Source organism: Vanessa cardui, chromosome 21, assembly GCF_905220365.1.
Source record: "Vanessa cardui chromosome 21, ilVanCard2.1, whole genome shotgun sequence".
NCBI classification, from domain to species: domain Eukaryota; kingdom Metazoa; phylum Arthropoda; class Insecta; order Lepidoptera; family Nymphalidae; genus Vanessa; species Vanessa cardui.
In genome coordinates, this window is record NC_061143.1 from 12,269,779 (window position 1) to 12,290,764 (window position 20,986).

A 20,986-nucleotide genomic window follows, 5' to 3' on the forward strand; every position below is an offset into this window, starting at 1 on the left:
CGCGGCGAACGTCCAGGGTCGGCGGAGATCGGGCGGATCAGGGCTCTAGCCCAGCAAGCCCTGATCGTCCGATGGCAGGAAGATCTGGGGTCACCCACGGCGGGCCTAGCGACAGTGGAGGCGATCCGTCCCCACTTGAGTCGCTGGGTCGAGAGGAAGCACGGCACACTGTCGTACAGAATGACGCAGGTACTTACTGGACACGGATGCTTCGGTAAGTACCTGCACGGGATAGCGCGGTGGGAGGAGACACCCTCCTGCCACGAGTGTGGTGCGCCAGTGGATACGGCGTACCACACCCTGTACGAGTGTGCTGCGTGGGGGCCCCAGAGGCACACCCTTGCGGCAACTATGGGCGGAGACCTTTCGCTGCCGAGCATCATCAACGCCATGCTCGGTAGCGAGATGTGCTGGTCGGAGATGCGCTCCTTCTGCGAAAGTGTCATGTCGCAGAAGGAAGCCGCGGAGCGGGAGCGGGAAGAGAGTGCCGCCGCTGACTCGCTCCGCAGAAGACGACCGGGGAGGAGGAAAAGGCGCTACGCGCACCTTCTCCCACCGCCTCAATAGGCGCCGCAGGGACTAGGGGGGTCCCAGTACCCCGGGAATCACCCCTAGGTGTAAGAGGCCCGCATAGGTGGGCCGACCGTCAGGGCGTCACGGTAGCATGCGTAAGCGATCCCGTGGCGTCCATCGAAAGACGCAGAGGGTACCGCTGGTTTTTTAGTGGGTAAACCCGGCGTACTTGGGCGCACTCGGCGTCCAGGGCTCCGGGGAGTCCCACACACCCCCCCACTTTCCATCAAGTGGGGGAAGCGCGTAATGCGTTTTTCCAGCGAGAAAAAAAAAAAAAAAAGGGTGAAATTTCCAGGTTGTTACATGAATAGGGAGTTGATATTCCACAGATATCACAAGGAAGATAACATCTTAATTCCCAAGGTCGGTAGCACATAAGTGATGGTATGCGTGTGTTATATTAAGTCTTCTATAAAGAATTTTCTTTTCCATCGAATAATATCAGTGGGGAATAGGTCGTGTAATTGAAGGTGTGCACAGACTTGTGCGCTAAAATATGTGTCGTGTTTGCTAAGTGTGTGCTAGTTTTCTTTGATTTTTTTTTAACAAAAAGAACCTGTAAATTTCCCACTGCTGGGCTAAGGCCTTCTCCCTCTTTGAGGAAAAGGTTTGGAACACATTCCAACACGCTGTTCCAATTGCGGGTTGGTGTGAATTCGCAGAATTTCTATGAAATTAGACACATGCAGGTTTCCTCGACATGCATTTTTTCACCGCCGAGCACGAGATGAATTATAAATTCAAATGAAGTATTCAGTGGTGTTTGCCTGGGTTTTAACCCGCAATCATCGGTTAAGATGCACGCGTTCTAACCACCGGGCCAACTCAGCTCATTTTCAGCGACCGTAAAATATTTATAATCAATATTAGCATTGAAAACAGCAAATGAATAGATTTTTGAAACGAATGTCACCAGCTATGACAGTGAAGTTACACATACGGTTTGACACGCGTTATAAGATATTGGATATTAATTAGCCGCGGTGGGCGGTGCGGGGGTGATCGTAAATCACGCGGACGGACGGACGGACGCAGTAAATCTAAGTGAATCACTCGTAGCTTCGGTGATTTTGAATGTTTCACAATACGCACTTATTCTGTTATTTTAATATTTAGAAATGTCATTTGTGAGTTGTAATATGTATCTTACAAAAGGCGGTTAATTGGTTTGTGTATATAATTGATGTGGATTTAAGCGTTACTTATTTATTTTGCAACTTAAAAAGCTATTTTTGTTTGATCATTGCCAGTTTTTTCACGTCAAAACCTAAGAAATCACGGAAAATCTTCAATTTAGAGTCAGGTTTCTTTTGAATCATATCGAATTGCAGCTACAGTGATCTAAGAGAGAGAGAGAGGTAATAGGATTTATCTCTTGTACAGTCTCTGAGGATATCACTGGCTGACCATATTGATTACAGTAACAATGCGCTCAGAGTAAAAGTGATTCTTACAGAATAGTCGAAAATGATGTTCAACATAAAATGATGAAATTTTTGATCATTTGACCCTCGTTCTTCCTTTCCTTTCTCGAAATAATTTCCACATATCGTAAGAAAGCAAGTTTAGTCATACAGTCTGTGAACATCTTGTTCTTTGACCAAAGCCTCCTTCCAGCTCAACTGGGATCTCCTCGTACACCTGTGTCAAGGAGCTCTGTTCTGGTCAGATTACATCTCTGCGCCTTTTTTCGCTTATTTGACCATCAGGTTCGTTGGCAGGCCGTCGTTGCCTGTGCCTTCCAAGCAGGATATATTAATTTAAATAATTGTACTTAATTAACATGACTTTGTATTTTTTAAATGTTAAAAAAGAGTAACTACTGAGTTTTTTGCCGGTTCTTCTCGGTAGAATCTACTTTCCGAACCGGTGGTAGCTTCATTTAATTATAAAATGACGATTCAAAAGTGCTTGTATTGCCCACTTGAATAAAGTTTATTTTGATTTTATTAAATTTGATTTGTGAAAATTTGCCGTTTTCATGTATGATTATGGCAATTTTGTACAGAATTATCGATCAACTCTAACAAACCAAACAAAGAATGAGGTCTGTGATAGAAAATATGGCATTAAGCTCTAATGTCTCAGAATAATCTCTTCTCGTGTGTGGCCGAACTCGACGCTAGAACAATAAACATCGACACTTATGCACAAATCCGGTTTAAATTTTATTTTTGTATGTTTTTATATTATCATTTGTTGGATTAACGTTTCGTGTCCTAATTTTTATCACTTTAACGACTAATAATTTACAACACTATAACACATAGACGCAGAAACGGTGGTCATAATATTGTGCCGTATATTTAAGCTTTTTAGTGTTGGTATAGTTGGACATCGGACTGATCTCTTACTCCTACAGATCTACGACCAATGGATGTGAAATGGTATTTACTTATATGAATATTATAATATGGTGATTATCTTCACGGATGATCAGAAGATAAATAATAAGCAAAAGTTTACATTACGTTGTATTCAGGCGGTATCTCGTTTAATCTTTCGTTCAATTTCAGACGATTGGTCCATACGTATCTCATTACCGCCCGCTGCGTATAAATCTGTACAGCGTTACATATTGACCTTATTCGTGGAATCCCAGTGCGGTAAGAAATCACACTCCTTCGAATTGCCTAACACACTTACCCGCAGTTTAAAATGGAGTCATAAATAAAAGGTAGAGGCACCTTATCGCTCCAACTGAGCCACAACAAATGAAAGAATGCCACCGTACCCCATACCACGTCGTTTTCACTCCCCCTCCCTGTCTTGCACAGGGGAAAGATCGCCCATCTCTTTTCAACTTGAAACAGTAAAACCCTGTTTTACATTTATAAGTACACGCCGCATTCGCGAGTGACGCCAGGGTACTACATACCTTTGGGGTAATTGAATGTGAAATGTAAAGCCTGAGTGTTAAGGCTGATTTTGATTCGCTCGCGGCGTGGGTGCTGGTCCGGTTGCCATGGCGACGGGGGGCCGCGTCGCGATTTTTGCTCGCCTCCTTCGATTGCTGCGAAGGTTTTTCTGATCACTTGCAGTGGAAAGTGGCTGTTATATACTTCGAGGGTTGTCGCTGAGGAAAATACTTTGTGATTGATTAAAAATATTAAGTTTTTCTTTTCTTTTTTTTTTGTTTCTTGACGTAAAGTTATTTTCTCTTTTCTAACAGTATTATAATATTATTAATTCATTTCTTTTCGATTCATATTAGTAAGAAAAAAATGTAATTAAAAAAAAAAAACAAAGATATATATTTTTAATTTATTTTTTTAAGTATCAAAAACATGTAAACAAGGAGAAAATACAAAACCAAAATAAAACTTTTCTTTACAATATTGTAAGTACATGTAACAATATTAATTTCAAATAAATTTATTTTAATACGTGTACATTACCATTTTAACTATATGTACAGTTATTAGAAAGTGCCAACCCTAGTAGTAGGTTCGATAAACGACATCAGTACGAATAAATTGTACCGCCTCAAACGTCCCGACAGCTCTGTAGATAGCGTCGCCTGCACATACAGTGTGCCCCTCGCTTAGTGATCTCTAGCATGTACTGAACCTGCACTTTTATACCTATTATTTACTACCTACTATTTAATGATATAAACATATTATTGCTGATATATGAAGAGTAAAGAGTTTGTGTTTTTATTCACGCTTATTCTGATTCTGTATTTTATATCATAACAATTTAAGTAAGATTTTTAAACTATTACTATGTACATCTTGCTACGATCTAAGGAGGTGAATTAGCAACGTTGATTCCATAGAAGCTTGTAATAAATAAAACTATAAAACAGTAGCTCGGAATTTTCTAGTGTAGATAACTAATAGCAGCGGTTTGATTGTGAAAGAGCGACAGGCAGACAGAGTTACTTGCAGATTTTTAATATTCTGGTATTATAGATAATACCTGAGTGTACTCGCATGGGTTAATATATAAAAACTCGTAGTGATACTTGGCTGGATCGCTACGATTATCGGTTAAGATCCAATGATCACTGGGGCTATTGGCTCTTTAAATATAATATTTGGTATTATATAATGTTTACTAAGAATAGTTTAACGTAGTACGTTTTGGTACAAAATTTAGAGGTTGGTCCCAATTATACTTCAACAACAAAAACAGCCTGAAAATTCCCACTGCTGGGCTAAAGGTTTTCTCTCCCTTTGAGGAGAAGGTTTGGAACATATTCCACCACCTGTTCCAATGCGGGATGGTGGAATACACATGTGGCAGAATTTCTATGAATTTTATCACATGCAAGTTTCCTCACGACGTTTTCCTTCACCGCTGAGCACGAGATGAATTTTAAAGACAAATTAAGTACATGAATCAGCTTGCCTGGGTTTGAACCCGCAATCATCGGTTAAGATGCACGCGTTCTAACCACTGGGCCATCTCGACTCATCATACTTACTTACTTCTGGTATTATAGTGGGAAGGTGATAAAAATAGAGCAGTAAGCATTGCTTAGGTAACAAAAGCGATGACTATATATTTTAAAAGACAAATAAATATACTTTATATGCCTAGATCTAAAATAGGTAGTACAATTACGTTGATCTGTTGTATTGAAGTTGATTCCAATTACATTTATCTTAAATGTAACCTACTGATTGGTACCTATTTATAAATCGGAAGTAAAGGTATCTCGATATGGTTGATAGTTTTTAAAATTCCTAAATCAAAGAATGATAGATTCAAATAAATTGAAGAATATCTTTGCTGAATTCGGTTTATAGGCAAACTGACATATCTATAAAGTTTATATTACAGAATCGTATTCAGAAGATCTAAAGTTTGCTAGATTTATGCGGTAAATGCGCAAGTTCATGTAATAAAAAGGATGAAAGTTAATTTGAGAGCCATCGTTTTGACGAGTTATTTACAACAGTATATTAGTACCGAGTGTTTTGATCGATTGACTTGAATCGATGCTGGTTATGTATTATAGAAGAGAGAGATGGCCCAGTGGTTAGAACGCGTGTATCTTAACCGATGATTGCGGGTTCAAACCCAGGCAAGCACCGCTGATTCATGTGCTTAATTTGTCTTTATAATTCATCTCGTACTCATCGGTGAAGGAAAACATCGTGAGGACAAATTTCAAAGAAATTCTGCCACATTTGCAGCCCAGCAGTGGGAATTTACAGGCTGTTGTTGAATGTATTATAGTTAGTAAAAAAAATGGGTAATTGGTACGAAATTTTATCTACGAACGACTACTATAATAATATAAATCATAGCATGTTTCATAATACTTTACGGACCAATATGTCGATAGAAAATTAGGCATTCAAAATATGATGATAACATTTTACAAAAGTAATGAAACAATTCTGTTTTCCAGTCGTACTCAGCATCTTAAATAGATCAACTCATGGAATTTAATTTATAAGAGCAACAGACAATTTGCATTTTAATAATGTATTTCACAACTTATACTAGCGGCATTTTCCTCATTCTTTTTTTAATACACGGAAATATCGGGACGATATAAGCATTCGCTTAAGTTGTATAGCCTTGTTTGAATCTGACATTAACATAAAACAGGATGAAGTCTGTTTCAATTGAAGAAGGAGCAAAGATCCTATTCTCAGATTTTCATATTCCATACCATTGCTAATAGCTCTGATTAATATATCTTTATTTTACACTACCGCACATAACTATTTGCATCTTTAATTTTTTTTTTAAAGTTCCCGTTACAACTTTGCTAGCGATCTTAGCCCTTATCCCAATTTTATTTAGGGTCGGCGTTGCATTTCTTCTCCTTCCATACCTCTCCGTCGGTCATCATCTCACAAGTAACATTATTTCTAACCATATCGTCTTTCACACAATCCATTCATGGTTTCTTTGGTCGTCCTCTACTTCTATATCCATCCACATCCAAGCTCAAAACCTTCCATACTGTATGGCCTATGCCTATGCATAAGATGTCCATACCACGACAGCCGGTTTCCATACAGCTCCTCCTCCTCTTATGTACTTTCCTTACTCAATCCAAGACATCAAATATAACGTCAATTTAATGCCAACAATTTTGTCTTTACTACTTCTGTGATTAGGATTGAAGGCTTCAGTATAATGTACAGTTATTGTATACGTGACGTTGTCTGTCGCTAAAGTTGGTGCTAAGAAGTAAATGTGTTATTGCGGCTCGATTAAAAATAATAATTATTAGTAGGAGTGCTTATTGTTGGTCATGTTTCTAGTAAAGTAAAGTAGGTAAAAGTAAAACGAAAAGCGTATTTTGCTAACTGTTTATTTCAACCACATCATGTAGACTCTCCACGCTCAAGTACTTTTTAATGTATGAACTATTTAATAGAATCACTTTTGAGCCAATATTATATTCACCAACACAGATTATATCTGACCACAGATAATATAAACAAAATAACGTGACAGATAAAAAATACAGCATGTATAAGGTAAAAAAAATACAAGACATTATTAAACAACCTTCGTGGATCGCAAACTATTTTAATATATCTCTAATTTGAAATGAATAATGTTATTAAATGTAAAATTCGTTATATCGAAAGAAATACGTGATAGTGTGTTGTCGGTTTTACATTATTTGTTTAAATCAAAAGTAATAAAATAAGATTAAAAGAAAACAGTAAGTTTTTACAAGATACTGAATTGTTATCACTAAACATGTAATCAAGTGTATATAAAGCACACGATACTATAATATAATATTGGCTCAGTTATAATAACATAGTATGTTAATTTGTCGTTTTATGAATAGTGATTGTTCTTATAATAGCATTTACAAGCGATTTCTTTATTTATTTTCTTTTAAGGTACCGAATGAAACGTTCCACTTTATACCTGAATGTAACGTTAGAAAAAAAAGTTGATTCACAATTTAATTATTTTGTTACTCGTACCTTATACATAATTAAAGTTTTAATCATAGATTTAATTATATGTTATACTTGTATTTGTATAAAGTATATTTCCTTGTATTGTTGAATGTTATTTGCTCACGGTTTGTGGATATTAGAACTGTAAGTTTATTTATATAGTCTAAATGAATGGCAATATTTACAGCTGTGCTCTGTCGTGTACCGTCAGCAGTAAAACTTATTAATTTATAAAACAATAAATCTTTTAATACTCTTTTGTTACAGATAAAAACTATAATATGGCAGTTTAGAAATTAAATATATTTTAGTTTTTTTGCTGACGGTACTGCAGAATCTTTCGCGTGGTCATCTCTACTACAATAGTTAAATTCGTTTAAATATCTTTTTACATTATAATGCCTTAATTATACAATATACAGTATATTGCGTATGAATCCCAAATAATGACGTTTCTTTGCTGTGATCATAGAAAACTCAAAGCGTACAGATGTGTAAGGGCCAAGTTCAAAACCAAGTTTGCTAATGTAAATTACAGAATTACATAATATGCGCAATACATACATTTTTTTTATATCGTTATTATTTGTAGGTTAATTAAGAAACGTCACGTTAAAGTACTACTTTAGACATTGGCACCGAGAATCTCATATAATGTACAGAACCTTACAACTAGTAACACGACGAAATCCTTTGTAAAATCTAATTAATATAATAAATTACTTAATATTATCACATAGCTAGTGTATATTTACAGAGCTTTTATTTTAATCGTAATCCTAGTATCTATTTATTTATACAAAGCGTTTTATTAGCGACCACAGACAACAAGACATTACGGAAAATTTAAAAATGGAATCATAAATTTATTCGAATTAAAAATATATCTGTAACGACTTAACGACTTGAAACACTCTGAAATGATATATTCGTATGGTCTGTGGTCTCAGAAGTGGTAGTACGCAAAGTTTATCGGCTGGCTGTTGTCGTCGGCGTTGTCGTTCACGTTAAGATTAAGGTTGTCGTCACTGTCCACCGACTCACTCGTCTTCGTCTCACGAATGTCGTCGAACCTGTTCACCCTGACGTGCCAGTTCGACAGGTCGAACGGCACGTCGTTGGAGTCCTTGCACATCCTAGAATAGTCGTAATTGTAATAAAAGTTATCGTAACGGTCACTCGCGTATTTGGCACTCGCGTCTGTACTGTCTCTTTGCGGGGCGAGGCCCGGGTCGGGCGCGCGGGTCGCGTCGGGGCGAGCCGTGTCCGCGCCGGGGTCGGATCACTGGCGGTGGTGCGGCATGTGCAGGTGCAAGTCGAGGCGCGGCCGCTTGGCGTCGTCGTCGTCGCTGCACGGGTCGGCCTCGTGGGACTCCTGCTCGTCGCACTCCTCGCCGAGCTCCTCTTGTTTGCGTTTCGCGGTCGCCATTTCGGCGGCGTGCTTTTTTCGCCACTTCGTTCTTCTGTTTTGGAACCAAACCTGTCGAAAGATAAGATCTTTTTAGAAACAGATACTTAAACACTCTTTTTATCTTATATCTGAGCGATACAAAATTAAAAACACTTGTGAAGATTAAAGTAGTCTGTGTTATGAAGTTATAACGTTTCCCAATCGGCAGCATATAGACGTTAAGCTTGTATATTTGGCCGATCAAAGTTTTATAGTGAGCCAACAAAATTCTAGAGTCATCCAGCCATAATTTGGCCAAAACTCAAACAAAAGGTGCTCAGATGAGCGCAGTGTAAAGCGACATTTTACATTTGGAAACGAGCCACTAAACTCCATGTTTGCTTCCCTGAAAGCCAAATATAAAGAGCGGGTCAACATTCCCCGCGCCATGTGAACCTAATCTGTACGACCGACATCATAATGCCTCATTAAATACCGCCTTTAAGTCGCAACCGGGAGCTGGTACATCTCTTTCCTCCGCACAAAATCTTGTTGCGCGCGATAAAGACAACGATAGTAGCCATGTTCTACGGTAATTAAGGGTCGTTTTGCAAATTACACGGTACTTAACCAGCCATATAACACTCATTAATCACGGAGACGGGGCGTCTGGCGTCTCGTTCGCGCGCACGGCTCGGGCGCTGTCGCGGGCCTCGTCGCACCGGCTCGGGCGGTAGACAGGAGTTTAATTAGGTCATAAATACATTTTCATGATTAGAGCGGGCTCGAAAGGTTGTCGATCCCGCACTTAGCAGCGGCCGATGGCGCGGAGGCTGCGAGCCTGACGTCTAATAAAGCGATCTGCATTGAGTCGGGTCGTTATCGTTTATATCCTTTGTTATTTGCCACTTTATTTTTATTCCCGTCGTAACCTCGAGGGTTTTTAAAAAGGACTCCTTTTGATTTCCAAGCTAAAACATTTACTATGTATGTATAAATCAAATAACAAGAGACTGTCATTAATATCCCTTCATCATCCTGAGGTATCATTCCATCCCTTTACGTGTAATATGTACTTTAGTTTATTAAGTAATTACTATTTCATTAACATAAGAATTAATAACAATAAATGCTTAAATATGAATTAAAAGTAGTTACTATATAAATCTTGACCAAGAATGCTAGCTTTATGTACCTACTTGAGTATAATTATTGCGCATTACAATGTTTATAGGAAAATTAACTATTAAATCTTTAAGAAGTTTTAGTGAAAAGTTATACGAAAAACCACCCAGAAACCAATTGAAACAGAAAACGAAAAACATAACAACACCCTCATATCCACACATAAAACAAATAGTAGAATGATTGTACATTATTTAGCAGTAACGAGCATCCGGAATACAGCTCGGAAACATAATTGTATGTCGCAAGATGTTAACATCTCGTAGCGAGCGGTTACACGGCTTAATCGTCATCTTGGCGTTGTCGATGGCGCCTCGTTATATTACTTAAACGTTATTTGAGATGCTGAGCGGAGAGGCTGTAATTAATGTACGAATACCATTATTCCATACAATCTTTGAATATTTTAAAGGCATTACTTTTCATATTTTAATTTTTTTATATTAGGCTAGTTAGATAAACTAATTGTTAGTGACGCGTTTACATTACAAGAGATGTTTTTTTTTTAACTATAATAAATTGCTAATGAGCTTAAAATGTGTTACAAACTTTTTATGAATGAAAATGTTACTTTGTTTCTTTTTTATATAAATATGAGACAACATCACATACATTACTCTGATTCCAATGTAAGTAGCTAAAGCACTTGTGTTATGGAAAATCAGAAGTAACGACGGTACCCAGGCCCAAGACAACATAGAAAACTAATGATAATCTACATTGACTCGGCCGGGAATCGAACCCGGGACCTCGGCGTGGCTTACCCATGAAAACCGGTGTACACACCTCTCGACCACGGAGGTCGTCAATGGTAAATGGTAATGTATGTGATGTTGTCTCATATTTATTTATTTATATTTATTTTTATATAAAAATGATTGGGGGATAGCTTAATAACAGCAGAGCTATTTTGTATGCTACCATTTAGTAAAACTGATTCACGTACCTAATTGGAAGACTATTTTAAATGTTAAAATAATGATTATTAAATAATAACGCTTAAGATTTTACGACAATGAACGATTATGCTCTGCATTGCGTTTCAACTTTATTTGCACATCTCTATAAATCTAGTGAATATTAAAAAGTCATAGACTGTCGTAGACTATAGACATGTAAGCATAGCTATGTCAATATAGTAGTCTAAAGCAAATACCAATAGAAGATGAAACAGGGGTAATAGCACGGATTGATTCCGCACTGATAGCGTTCGCGAAAATAAAACTAACAGCGAAACAACATGGCGGCCATAAAAAAGCGTACGAACAAAACAAGATTTACAACTACCCATACCTACGCGCTGTAGTCGGCCGTTCTGTTTTATTATTGATGCGCACACGGAATACAGCTCGGAACAGCGCTCGATCTTTGAGTTGCCTCGGGGGTCTAGTTACCAGATTTGATCGCTATATCACCATCACCAAGGTTTGGCCTTATGTTGAACGTTACGTTAGAACGCCACTGAATATTCATTTGCTTAATTTATGTTTATAATTCATCTCGTGCTCGGCGGTGAAGGAAAACTTCGTGAGTGTGCATGTGTCTAATTTCAAAGAAATTCTGCCACATGTGTATTCCGCCAACCCGCGTTGGAACAGCGTGGTGGAATGTATTCTGAACCTTTTCCTTATAAGGGAGAAGAGGCCTTAACCCAACAGTGGGAAATTTACAGGTTGTTGTTGTTGTTTGACGTTACGAAGCTGTAAACTAGCTCCAAATACCGTGAAGTACGCACACTTTTTAATTTTTTGCGCACTGTAAGTAGACAATTCAAATCATTTTCTTGTTCTGTTCTGTTCTGTTAATTCATTATGATTACAATCTTTTCAAACATTAAATTGTACAAAATGTATATAATTTTATTTTAATATTCTTGTAGAGTACGAATTAATAGGTAATCATAATGCTTATAATATGTACTGTACGCTGTACGCTGCTAACATCAGCCTGTGGACCACGAGCGACAACAAAATAAGACAATCGCGTCGCGTCGCGAGTGTGCGCCGCCCTTTGGATTATCATTGCTCCATTTACTTTTACGAGAGCCGGATATGCGTGGAAACATGCCTTTTGTTTCACTTTTACATTCAAAGCCTAACTTTATACGATATGACGTAAATAACTATAAACTTGACTTGTTGTCTTTGTGTTTCGTAATAAAATATTTTAATTAGTGTCATAAATTGTTTATTATCTTTTATTTGACTATCTACATACAATGTTTCCGTATTATTAGATTTTAACAGCCTTATAATGTTATAGTCAGTTGTACGTGTATAATAAAGGTTACATTAATTTAAATCTTCTTTCTAGCATAGATATACCTGCCTACCTAATTTGCCTGCTGAGTTTCTTTCGCCGGTTCTTCTCAGATCAGGGTGGTTCCTTGTCGGAACCGGTGGTAGTGTCTAATTTGATCATCAATAAGTAAGGGATCTGACATTCATCAAATTCCAAAGTGATCTGACATTTTGTATTAAAATTATATAATATAGTAAATAATGCTTATCAATATTATTTTAGTAAGTAGTAATATTTTAGTAAATTATTAATATTCGAAAAATTGATGTTTTGAATGTCAAGGAACCTGTAAATAAGTAGTTAAGTGAAATAATTAAGACATATTAATCAATAATTTTTTAGTAGCGTACATTATAAGTATGCTGTATGTAAATCGCATGTAATGCATGTTCTTAGATTTGAATTGGACGGAAATACATTTGATAATATGATCTTAGCTATCCAGTTATCTATTAATCAAGTATGTCTACTAGTCAAGCTAATCGTTTTCTTATAGTGTAAAACTTGATGTGTTATTCTTAAATTAATATACTTTATATCAGTCTTCACATCAGTTACGTTTAAAATTGAGATGATAAATTGGAATGTATGGAGTCTCATTAGAGTGAATACGTCTGCAGTGTAAATATTTGTATAATATTGAATGGGCGACGTGTAAGTTGTTTGTTTAACGTCACAATAGAAACCGGTACTCAGTCGTATAATAAAACTACAAGAAGTAGATCGCAGTGAGGCGAGGGTCGTCGGGTGTCGTCAAACATACGCCTGTTTATTATTATATTTACGACCGAACAAGAATCTTCGCAATAATATTATTACATTTATTATTATTTTCCACTGTTCCATTATACCCCGAGTCACCCGAGCCCCTGTATTCAATTACTTAAGTGCTAAAAGACGAACATCGACACGTACAACTGTCTCCCTCCGTCGCCTCACTTAAAATAAACGCTATCTCATTCGCGCGGGGAGGGTCGGGATAATTATATGAATATCTATTATTTTTCACGAGAACTTCGTGATGGTCGATAGGTAACGCTTTCGGTGGCGTCGAATAAAAACGTCTTAGCGGCCATGTTTTCTTTTGGGTAATTATTTTGAATGAGACGTTGAATGTTTGTGTCTTGTAACGGTTTTATTGAAGCGTCAATTGATGTTTTGCTCGTAAAGCGAATTAATAACAGTGTGAGATTTAATAGCCTTCCATTGAGCGATGGGATAAAATATTGTAACTATGACACTTATTAAAATAGACATTCAAATCTCACTAAAGTTGTACATGCATACGTTTTGATATTTGCTATTAGGATAAATCTTAGTCGGTCAACGTAGTATACAATTCCTATGTATCACAAATTCCTTTTTTTATTACACGTAATAAATATTTTCATATCAAATTGTCAGGTTATAAGCTACTATTTACCAGAACACAGTCTAAAATTTAACGAAAAAAAGTTACATTAATTAAATTGTAATTCAAATAATATGAAACGCATTGTATTTGTGGTATAATTAAATAGCACGTATTGTAAAGGATGCTTTGACACCCATTATATACTTCGTTGGATGTCCAAACAATAGATCGAGTCATCAATCAAAAAAGTCCGCCATTTTGTGCCTAGCGAATAAAATGCAGCTCGCGACTCGTGTATTTCGTTTTTTTTGCCCGGCGGCCATTAGTGAGCGCCATCGATCAAACACACAATTCCAATTTACCTATCGGCCACAAATTCTTCAAAACGACTGCGATACACGAATAAAGATAAAAATTAAATTGAGTACGCGTGGCGCGGTTTTTTAATCTGTGTATCGCGTTGGGGATGCGAGCTTTATGTATCTGTAAATAATTATAGTGTATCTCCGGACTACATCATATTATAAAGGACAAATTATTCTTGTATTAATGTCGATCAAATCTGATCTAACGCCCGTTATTCATTATTTTTTTAATTTTCTCAATTATTATTGACACATAAATAATACTTTTAATACAATCTTTGCGATTTAAAATAATACTGACAATGGAATATATATCTTTGACAGCAACAGAGTTATACTATAAAGACAAACTCGAAAGTCATCGCAGAAGGCAGTTAATGTTAGAAAGTTGTATGCGACATTGACTATAACAATGAGGTTTTGTAAAATATGATCTCTGTTGATAGAGTTGTTTTTTTAAATTATTTTCAACATAACTCTTCAATTGCTGACTAGAACTAGAAGAAATTATGAAAATCTTCATACCTTATCTAACTGAGCCAGTTCGCCAAATTAGCTTACGTTTATTCACGCACCTAATTATTTCAAATGTTGGGCAAAGATGTGAGATGCTAAATTACTGTCGAGCACGAGAAAATTCGATTAGGATTCACGCTTCCATATGTCCTCCTGCTCTTAATACTGAAAAACCTGCCTCAATAAATGGAGTAATACCTACATTCAATACAGCATGCATAGTTCACGAAGTTATCTGTCTCTATATAGATAGATACGAGTACGTCAAATCAAGTCTCAGAATCATTAGGCAGCGAGCACACAGAACATTACCGGGACAAATCGCGGCGGCTATTAACAGCGCGGCGATAAGGCGTGACAAATGACGCGCGCTAATGATGTTCGGCTTTACGCGTTACGTCTGGAAACGCCCTAAGCTTCTGTTAGTAATTGAGACCGCTCGATGCGATCCAACCCTTTTTAAGCGAGGACACTTAAACGATTGTCTTAATGTCATGGATTTTGGTTTTGTTTGTCGACAATCAACGAAGAAGAGGATAAGGGTCAATCGTTTCAGAATTTTTGTTTGTTTTTTTTTTTTTTTAAATAAAAATATAGAATGAGAAATGGTCTACCTAATGGTAAATAGACATAACCGCTACATTCGCCAACAATTTCTGAATATCAGTCGTTTAACTTACACTTTACGTATTTTTGTTAATTTTCAGTTTAAGGAAACTGTGTAGGTAATAGAGTGTAGACGGCCTAGTGTATTTCCGTTAAGTGAGATTGATCTGACTCCATCTATAAGTTTCTGTTAAGGCAAAATAAACAAATAGCTCAGGTCATAAAAGGGTTATTTTTTACGAGAGGATTTTCCTTTATCTGCATTTGAACCCATAAATCATAAAAGGATTAGAATGGCGGCTACAAATTTGCCGTTATTAAAAAAACTCATTTGCAAATTTCGAAAGACAAGAAGATATTAAAGCGATAAACTTAATTATCTACAATTTGGACGAAGGGCCGGAGGAGGAACCCTTTGTTTTTTTAAGACGTATAAAAATGTTAATGAAAAACATTCAAAGTCTTGAACGCGCAATATGAAAAGTATATGTTTTCTGGTCTTTTTATAATTTAACCAACATAATACATATTTAATCCATAGCAGTATTAGTTAAATTTAGTCTTGTATCTACGTGAGCTAAGGGCATATTATTCTGTCAGTACAAATAAATAAATATAAAAGTAATATATGTATAATTAATTGTACTTATAAATTGCTAAGCATTACCGGTTTTCAATAAAGATACTGACGGCAATAAGAAGAATCAGTTAAAATAAGCATCTAAATTAACAAATATCTATCATAGTATATGCGTAGTCTATTTATTTATCTAGATAGTGTAACACTATAAAGAAACTAAAAGAAAATACTTTATTATCTTTGTGTGCGTGACCGCTACGCTCGCTCAACTTATCATACGTGATACAACTTTACCAGTGTGCGTGTAGCCAGTAAAGTCTATCTAGACATACAAATAAAATCAAAGCTTATATTAAATATGACTTCTTACGAATATTGTATGTTACAATTATCATTAAATTTATACTAACGTGACCTTTATTGTCGCCAGCATGTTTATAAGAATGGAAAATAAAAATAATTAAAAAACATCTGCACCGCCATTAATTCCATTGCGGTTATATTTTAAATTACTAAAAAAAACTCCAATACAAATCACGAGCCACGTACAAAACCGGACAGCGGGAAACAGCGAAACTTTGCAAATTAAGAAAATGTAATTAGTCCGCCCTCCGCGGACATAATTAAACGGAATCTTGTTGTAATTTTGACATTTCATTTTTTCCCGCCGTCACCTCTCCCTTATTAATTAAAAGAAAAAGTGCCTCTAAAATTTAATCTGTGCTCTTCTTTTTCGTTGACATTTTTTTTTTTTCGTGAGTTAATGAAACGGCAGAGATTCCTGATAGGCGTATTTTTTTAATTTCAACTTCTTAAACTTTAATTAATAACTTTTTTTTGTTTTATAAAACATTTGCGGAAGTAGAAACTCAATTTGTTTTTTTTTTTATTACAATGAATGCTATCTGATAGAAATTATAATATATATTAAGCAGTATAAGCATATTCCTTGGAACGCTATACGCTACGACAAAAAAAATCCTTCGCATTTATAAATATTACTAGCAACAAACAAAAAATAAGCATTCCAAAAAAAAAAGAACACCCTCACAATTCGTCATATGTAATAAGGCGTAGGACACAAAAGCGATAACAATTTAAATGAGCAGAACGAATTTCACTGGCCACTAATCTCGCGCTATCTATTAGATCAGTAATTTTAAAACGGGGGTGCTCCGTGTAATCCCACCCTTATCGGGTGTAAGCCACTCGTCAGGTCGGAGTTAGGTCGAATTGTAAAAATGGTTTTTATAATGTAATGGTGACGCGCTGACGTGCAAGAATTTTTGGGAATTAAGTCAAAAACACCTAATTTACAGGATTTGTTAAATATTATGTTGGATGATGTTTTTTTTTTAATTTTTGTTTTTTGTGTAATGCAAAGGTTTTCTCATAGCTTTTTTGAATTGATAACATTGAATTATACTGTGGGAGAATATTCTTTAATTTATTTCTGGACCTTAAAGCATAATGCAATAAAATTAATAGACGATATAGAAATAACTGAAAAAAGCTCAATGCTGGTTTCATATGGATTTCTCACAGATAACCCTTGGCTTGGTAATATAACTGAAATTAAATCCCAAGCATTTTACACTTTCCAATAATTTGATTCGTTTTAATGTTTATTTTGAAATCTCATTAATCCCTTGAAGTGAAGTATAAACAAACGCCACTGCAGCGCGTAAGTCGTCCGGCGCGGGACCGCCACCGGTCGGGCTTAACTGTCATTTAAATTTAAATTAAGGCATTAAACGTTGTTTTGACTGAGACCGCCGCACGCATTCGTTTTCCTTATCGTGGGTGTGGCCCTGGCTTTACGGCGTAATCGCGGCGCGAGTGTGGGGCAGGCTTTACAGTGTAATCGTGGTGACGCATGAGACGAATCATTCCGCCGAGTACTTGGGGTGATTTTAAAATATTTTTTTAACTTTTTTTAAATATAATAATTACTAGAAAATTATTATATCTAAGACAACGATTATGTATTATATAATTCTTACAAGCAGGTGTATTATAATAATCATGTTATGTGAATATAATAATATTTTACACGAATTACGTTATTACGTAGTATTAAACAAAGTCGCTTATCGCTGTCTGTCCCTATGTATGCTTATATCTTTAAAAATACCCAATTGTTTTGTACATCATGAAAACAAGGTCTAACGTCATTATGTTTTGTAAACATTGATATAAATTAATTGCCCGTATGTCGTTAGTTACTAAGGAATCATTAAACAATAAGTCAATAAATAGTATTTGTTTAATTAATAATTCTCTTGGTCACCGGCGGCTCGAATATTTAAACAAAAGGCCTTAAGTAAAATTAAACCAAAGCTGAATTAATAAAAACATTATTATAATTTTATCGATTCCAAGCCATTTTTTATATTTTAAATTGTAAATGGTTATAAATTTGATTGAAATTAGCCCCGCGTTTTCTTATTCATAACTTCTTTGATGTTTATATTGACGGACGCGATGTCAAAAGTCAAAAACCTTTATTCAAAATGTTTTTACACTTTCTTATTGACTGTCGAAAATCTACCACCGGTTCGGAATATAATATATAACACCTGAGAAGAACCGTCGAAAGGAACTCAGCGGGATCTCTATTTTTTTTTTTTCTTTTTTATAATGTCAATTTACAATATACAATAATAAACGTATTTTTGATATTTATAACAGCCTGGAGGCGATCATCTCATTCCCAAGGTGTGCAGTCAACTAGAAAGTCATTAGTGCTGTAATATCCTTTAGCACACAAACGCTCTTTACGATTCTTCTGAATTCAATTATAAATTGAATGTTGTTGAACGTTTTCTAGGATACTGTTGTAAAAACGTATACATTGCCCCAAAAAAGAGTTGCTAACCCTGTGCAATCGGGTACCCACTAGGCGTAACAAGTTTATTGTTGATGTAAAAAAACTTTAATATCAAAACTGAATAAGCTGTTAAGGATGAACCCGTCTTCACCAGGGTCCGATTGATGTGTCCAAAGGTGCCAGTCAGGTCAGTCAGTATATTTTCTCTATATAACAACACTAAAGTCTTAGGTATATAATAATATTTACCTAATACAGACTTAAAATCAAAGACATGAGAAGAACCGTTAAAGAAAGTAATCGAAAATATATTTTCTATTTTCATCTCGGCAGTAGATGTGTTGTCCAGCAGATAGCGACCACCGCGTAACAAATTGAAAACATCCCATAAAACCAATACGACACTGATACGGAGCACTGTTTTATTATTTATCGAGCTCTTAATCCAGCGCCATAAATCTGCCGACGTGGATCCAACATGGCGTCCTTTTTTTCCCGCGAAAAAGAATCGGCCGCGGAAAGCGGGAATGAGAGGCAGATTAGGTGGGATAAGGCCAGGTTATTAATGGAGCAGATACACGACAGCGCGGATAACGGATGTGTTTTTACGAATTTGTTTATGGTCGCAGTTTAGTGAGGATTGATCGGGTTTATCAAACGCTTTCATTGTATGTATGAATTTAAAAAAAACGGTTTCGATATCATATATTTTATGGATTTATGGAGTGCTTGTTCCTTGAAACTTAAATTATAATTTTATTTTTAGATATTTAGTACTATTTTATGCATGTATATTTTTTTGTAAGTTGTACAATCAATCATAAATATTATTGTAAATATAGTCTTTAGTTTTATACGCTTTCATAGATAAAAAAACTATTTCATCTAATTGCTGTAAATCCAGCATTACACAATGAAATTTAATAAAGTCGCATGTGTGTCACAGTATTTGCAAATACACACACATATGCCCATAGTTCGCGGTATTGCCATCACAAGTCCATAGCTAGAGAGCAAATAGTAGAACGTTATCATTTAACTGCATATGTAGTACGTACACACGCATATGCAGTCTATTTTTACCGCACCATCATTATATCAGTAAATGTATGATATTGACTTTGTTTCTAGACAATCTTTTAGCTTTATATTTAATTTAATCGTATAATAATTATCCATAGTTTAAGAACATAAAAGGCCGATTAAAATTAAGAATCATTTAATTTTTTTAAATACATTATAAGAAATCTAGATTGTTTTTTTTTATCATAATCTCACCATAATTATTACATAATAGAAAACAAAGTCGCTTACGTGTAAAAGTTGTAAAATATTCTGTTGTATATTATCAGCATTGCACCCGTGCGAAGACGGAACGGGTTGCTAGTATCAAATAAATCATACTTATAGATTTTTAAATACAATTGGGTACTTTAAATAAATTAAAAAGTTGTAGCGACATTTACCGTAACGGTCTTACAGTATAACATAACGACGAGTTAGTCAGTAAGGGTCATCAGATTTTGTTACAAAGTGTTAAAAACAAGACGAATATAAAGTACGGCGCTGTTCGCGCTATATCGTAGAGAGACGGCAACTTTACCAATAACACGCCACTACATGGGATACGCCTTACACTTGGAGACATTTTATATACACACTGCCGCGCGTGACTTAAGCGGAAGGAATCGACTAACCTTACAAAATAACTACGCAAAGGACTAAGGCACTCTTTATACTATCATTATTTATGATAATTTGGTTAAAGATGTTTATTTAACAAAAAGGGGAAATTAGTGTTCACTTAGTTGAGCTCTGAGATTTATAAATTTTTAAGTGATAAAACTTACACTATTTACGATTTTAAATATTTTATTCGACTATTAGATGAAAGGTGTTGTACAGATCAAGTCTTGAATTGAATGTACAATGGGAATATTGTATTTAACAATACTCTAACTAGTACTTTTAGTATTTATCTTGAAAAACATCCAACAATATATATAAAAATATATTAAAAAAGAAAAATATTAATATTGTTAAAATATTTTACTAAATACAAGTGTATATTTAAATATGGAATTCTGATATTAAGAAGTTAAAGTTTTAATTTTAGTAAAAATTAAAGTGTAAAGTTTTATTGTATGTCTCCGCTATGCCAGTAACAATGTCCGACAGTGTATGAAGGAATATTTACAAGTTATTGCTATCGCTCCGTGAAAGTGCCGCGCCATGATACACCCTCCTTCCAGCGACCTTATGAGCCACTTCCCAACTTTGCTGCGACGATTTTTATATATATCCTATTTGGATTGTACTTTTGTACAGACTATTACATTTAAAATGTATCTTTTTTTATGGTGAGCATTAAAATTACTTGTTTGACAAAGTAT

The 20,986-nt window shown here is 35.6% G+C and overlaps 1 protein-coding gene across 1 annotated transcript in view; it reads right to left on the reverse strand.

Moving 5' to 3' along the window:
• Window positions 1–8,412: 8,412 nt before the first annotated feature.
• The window catches only part of LOC124539116 (homeobox protein Nkx-6.2), a 52,437-nt gene continuing 39,863 nt past the window's right edge, over window positions 8,413–20,986 (reverse strand). Inside the window, exons 3-4 of the mRNA XM_047116441.1 lie at window positions 8,753–8,946; window positions 8,413–8,602 (exon numbers count right to left, since the gene is read on the reverse strand). Coding sequence (XP_046972397.1) covers window positions 8,413–8,602; window positions 8,753–8,946 — 384 coding nt within the window. The remainder of the gene's footprint in view (window positions 8,603–8,752; window positions 8,947–20,986) is intronic.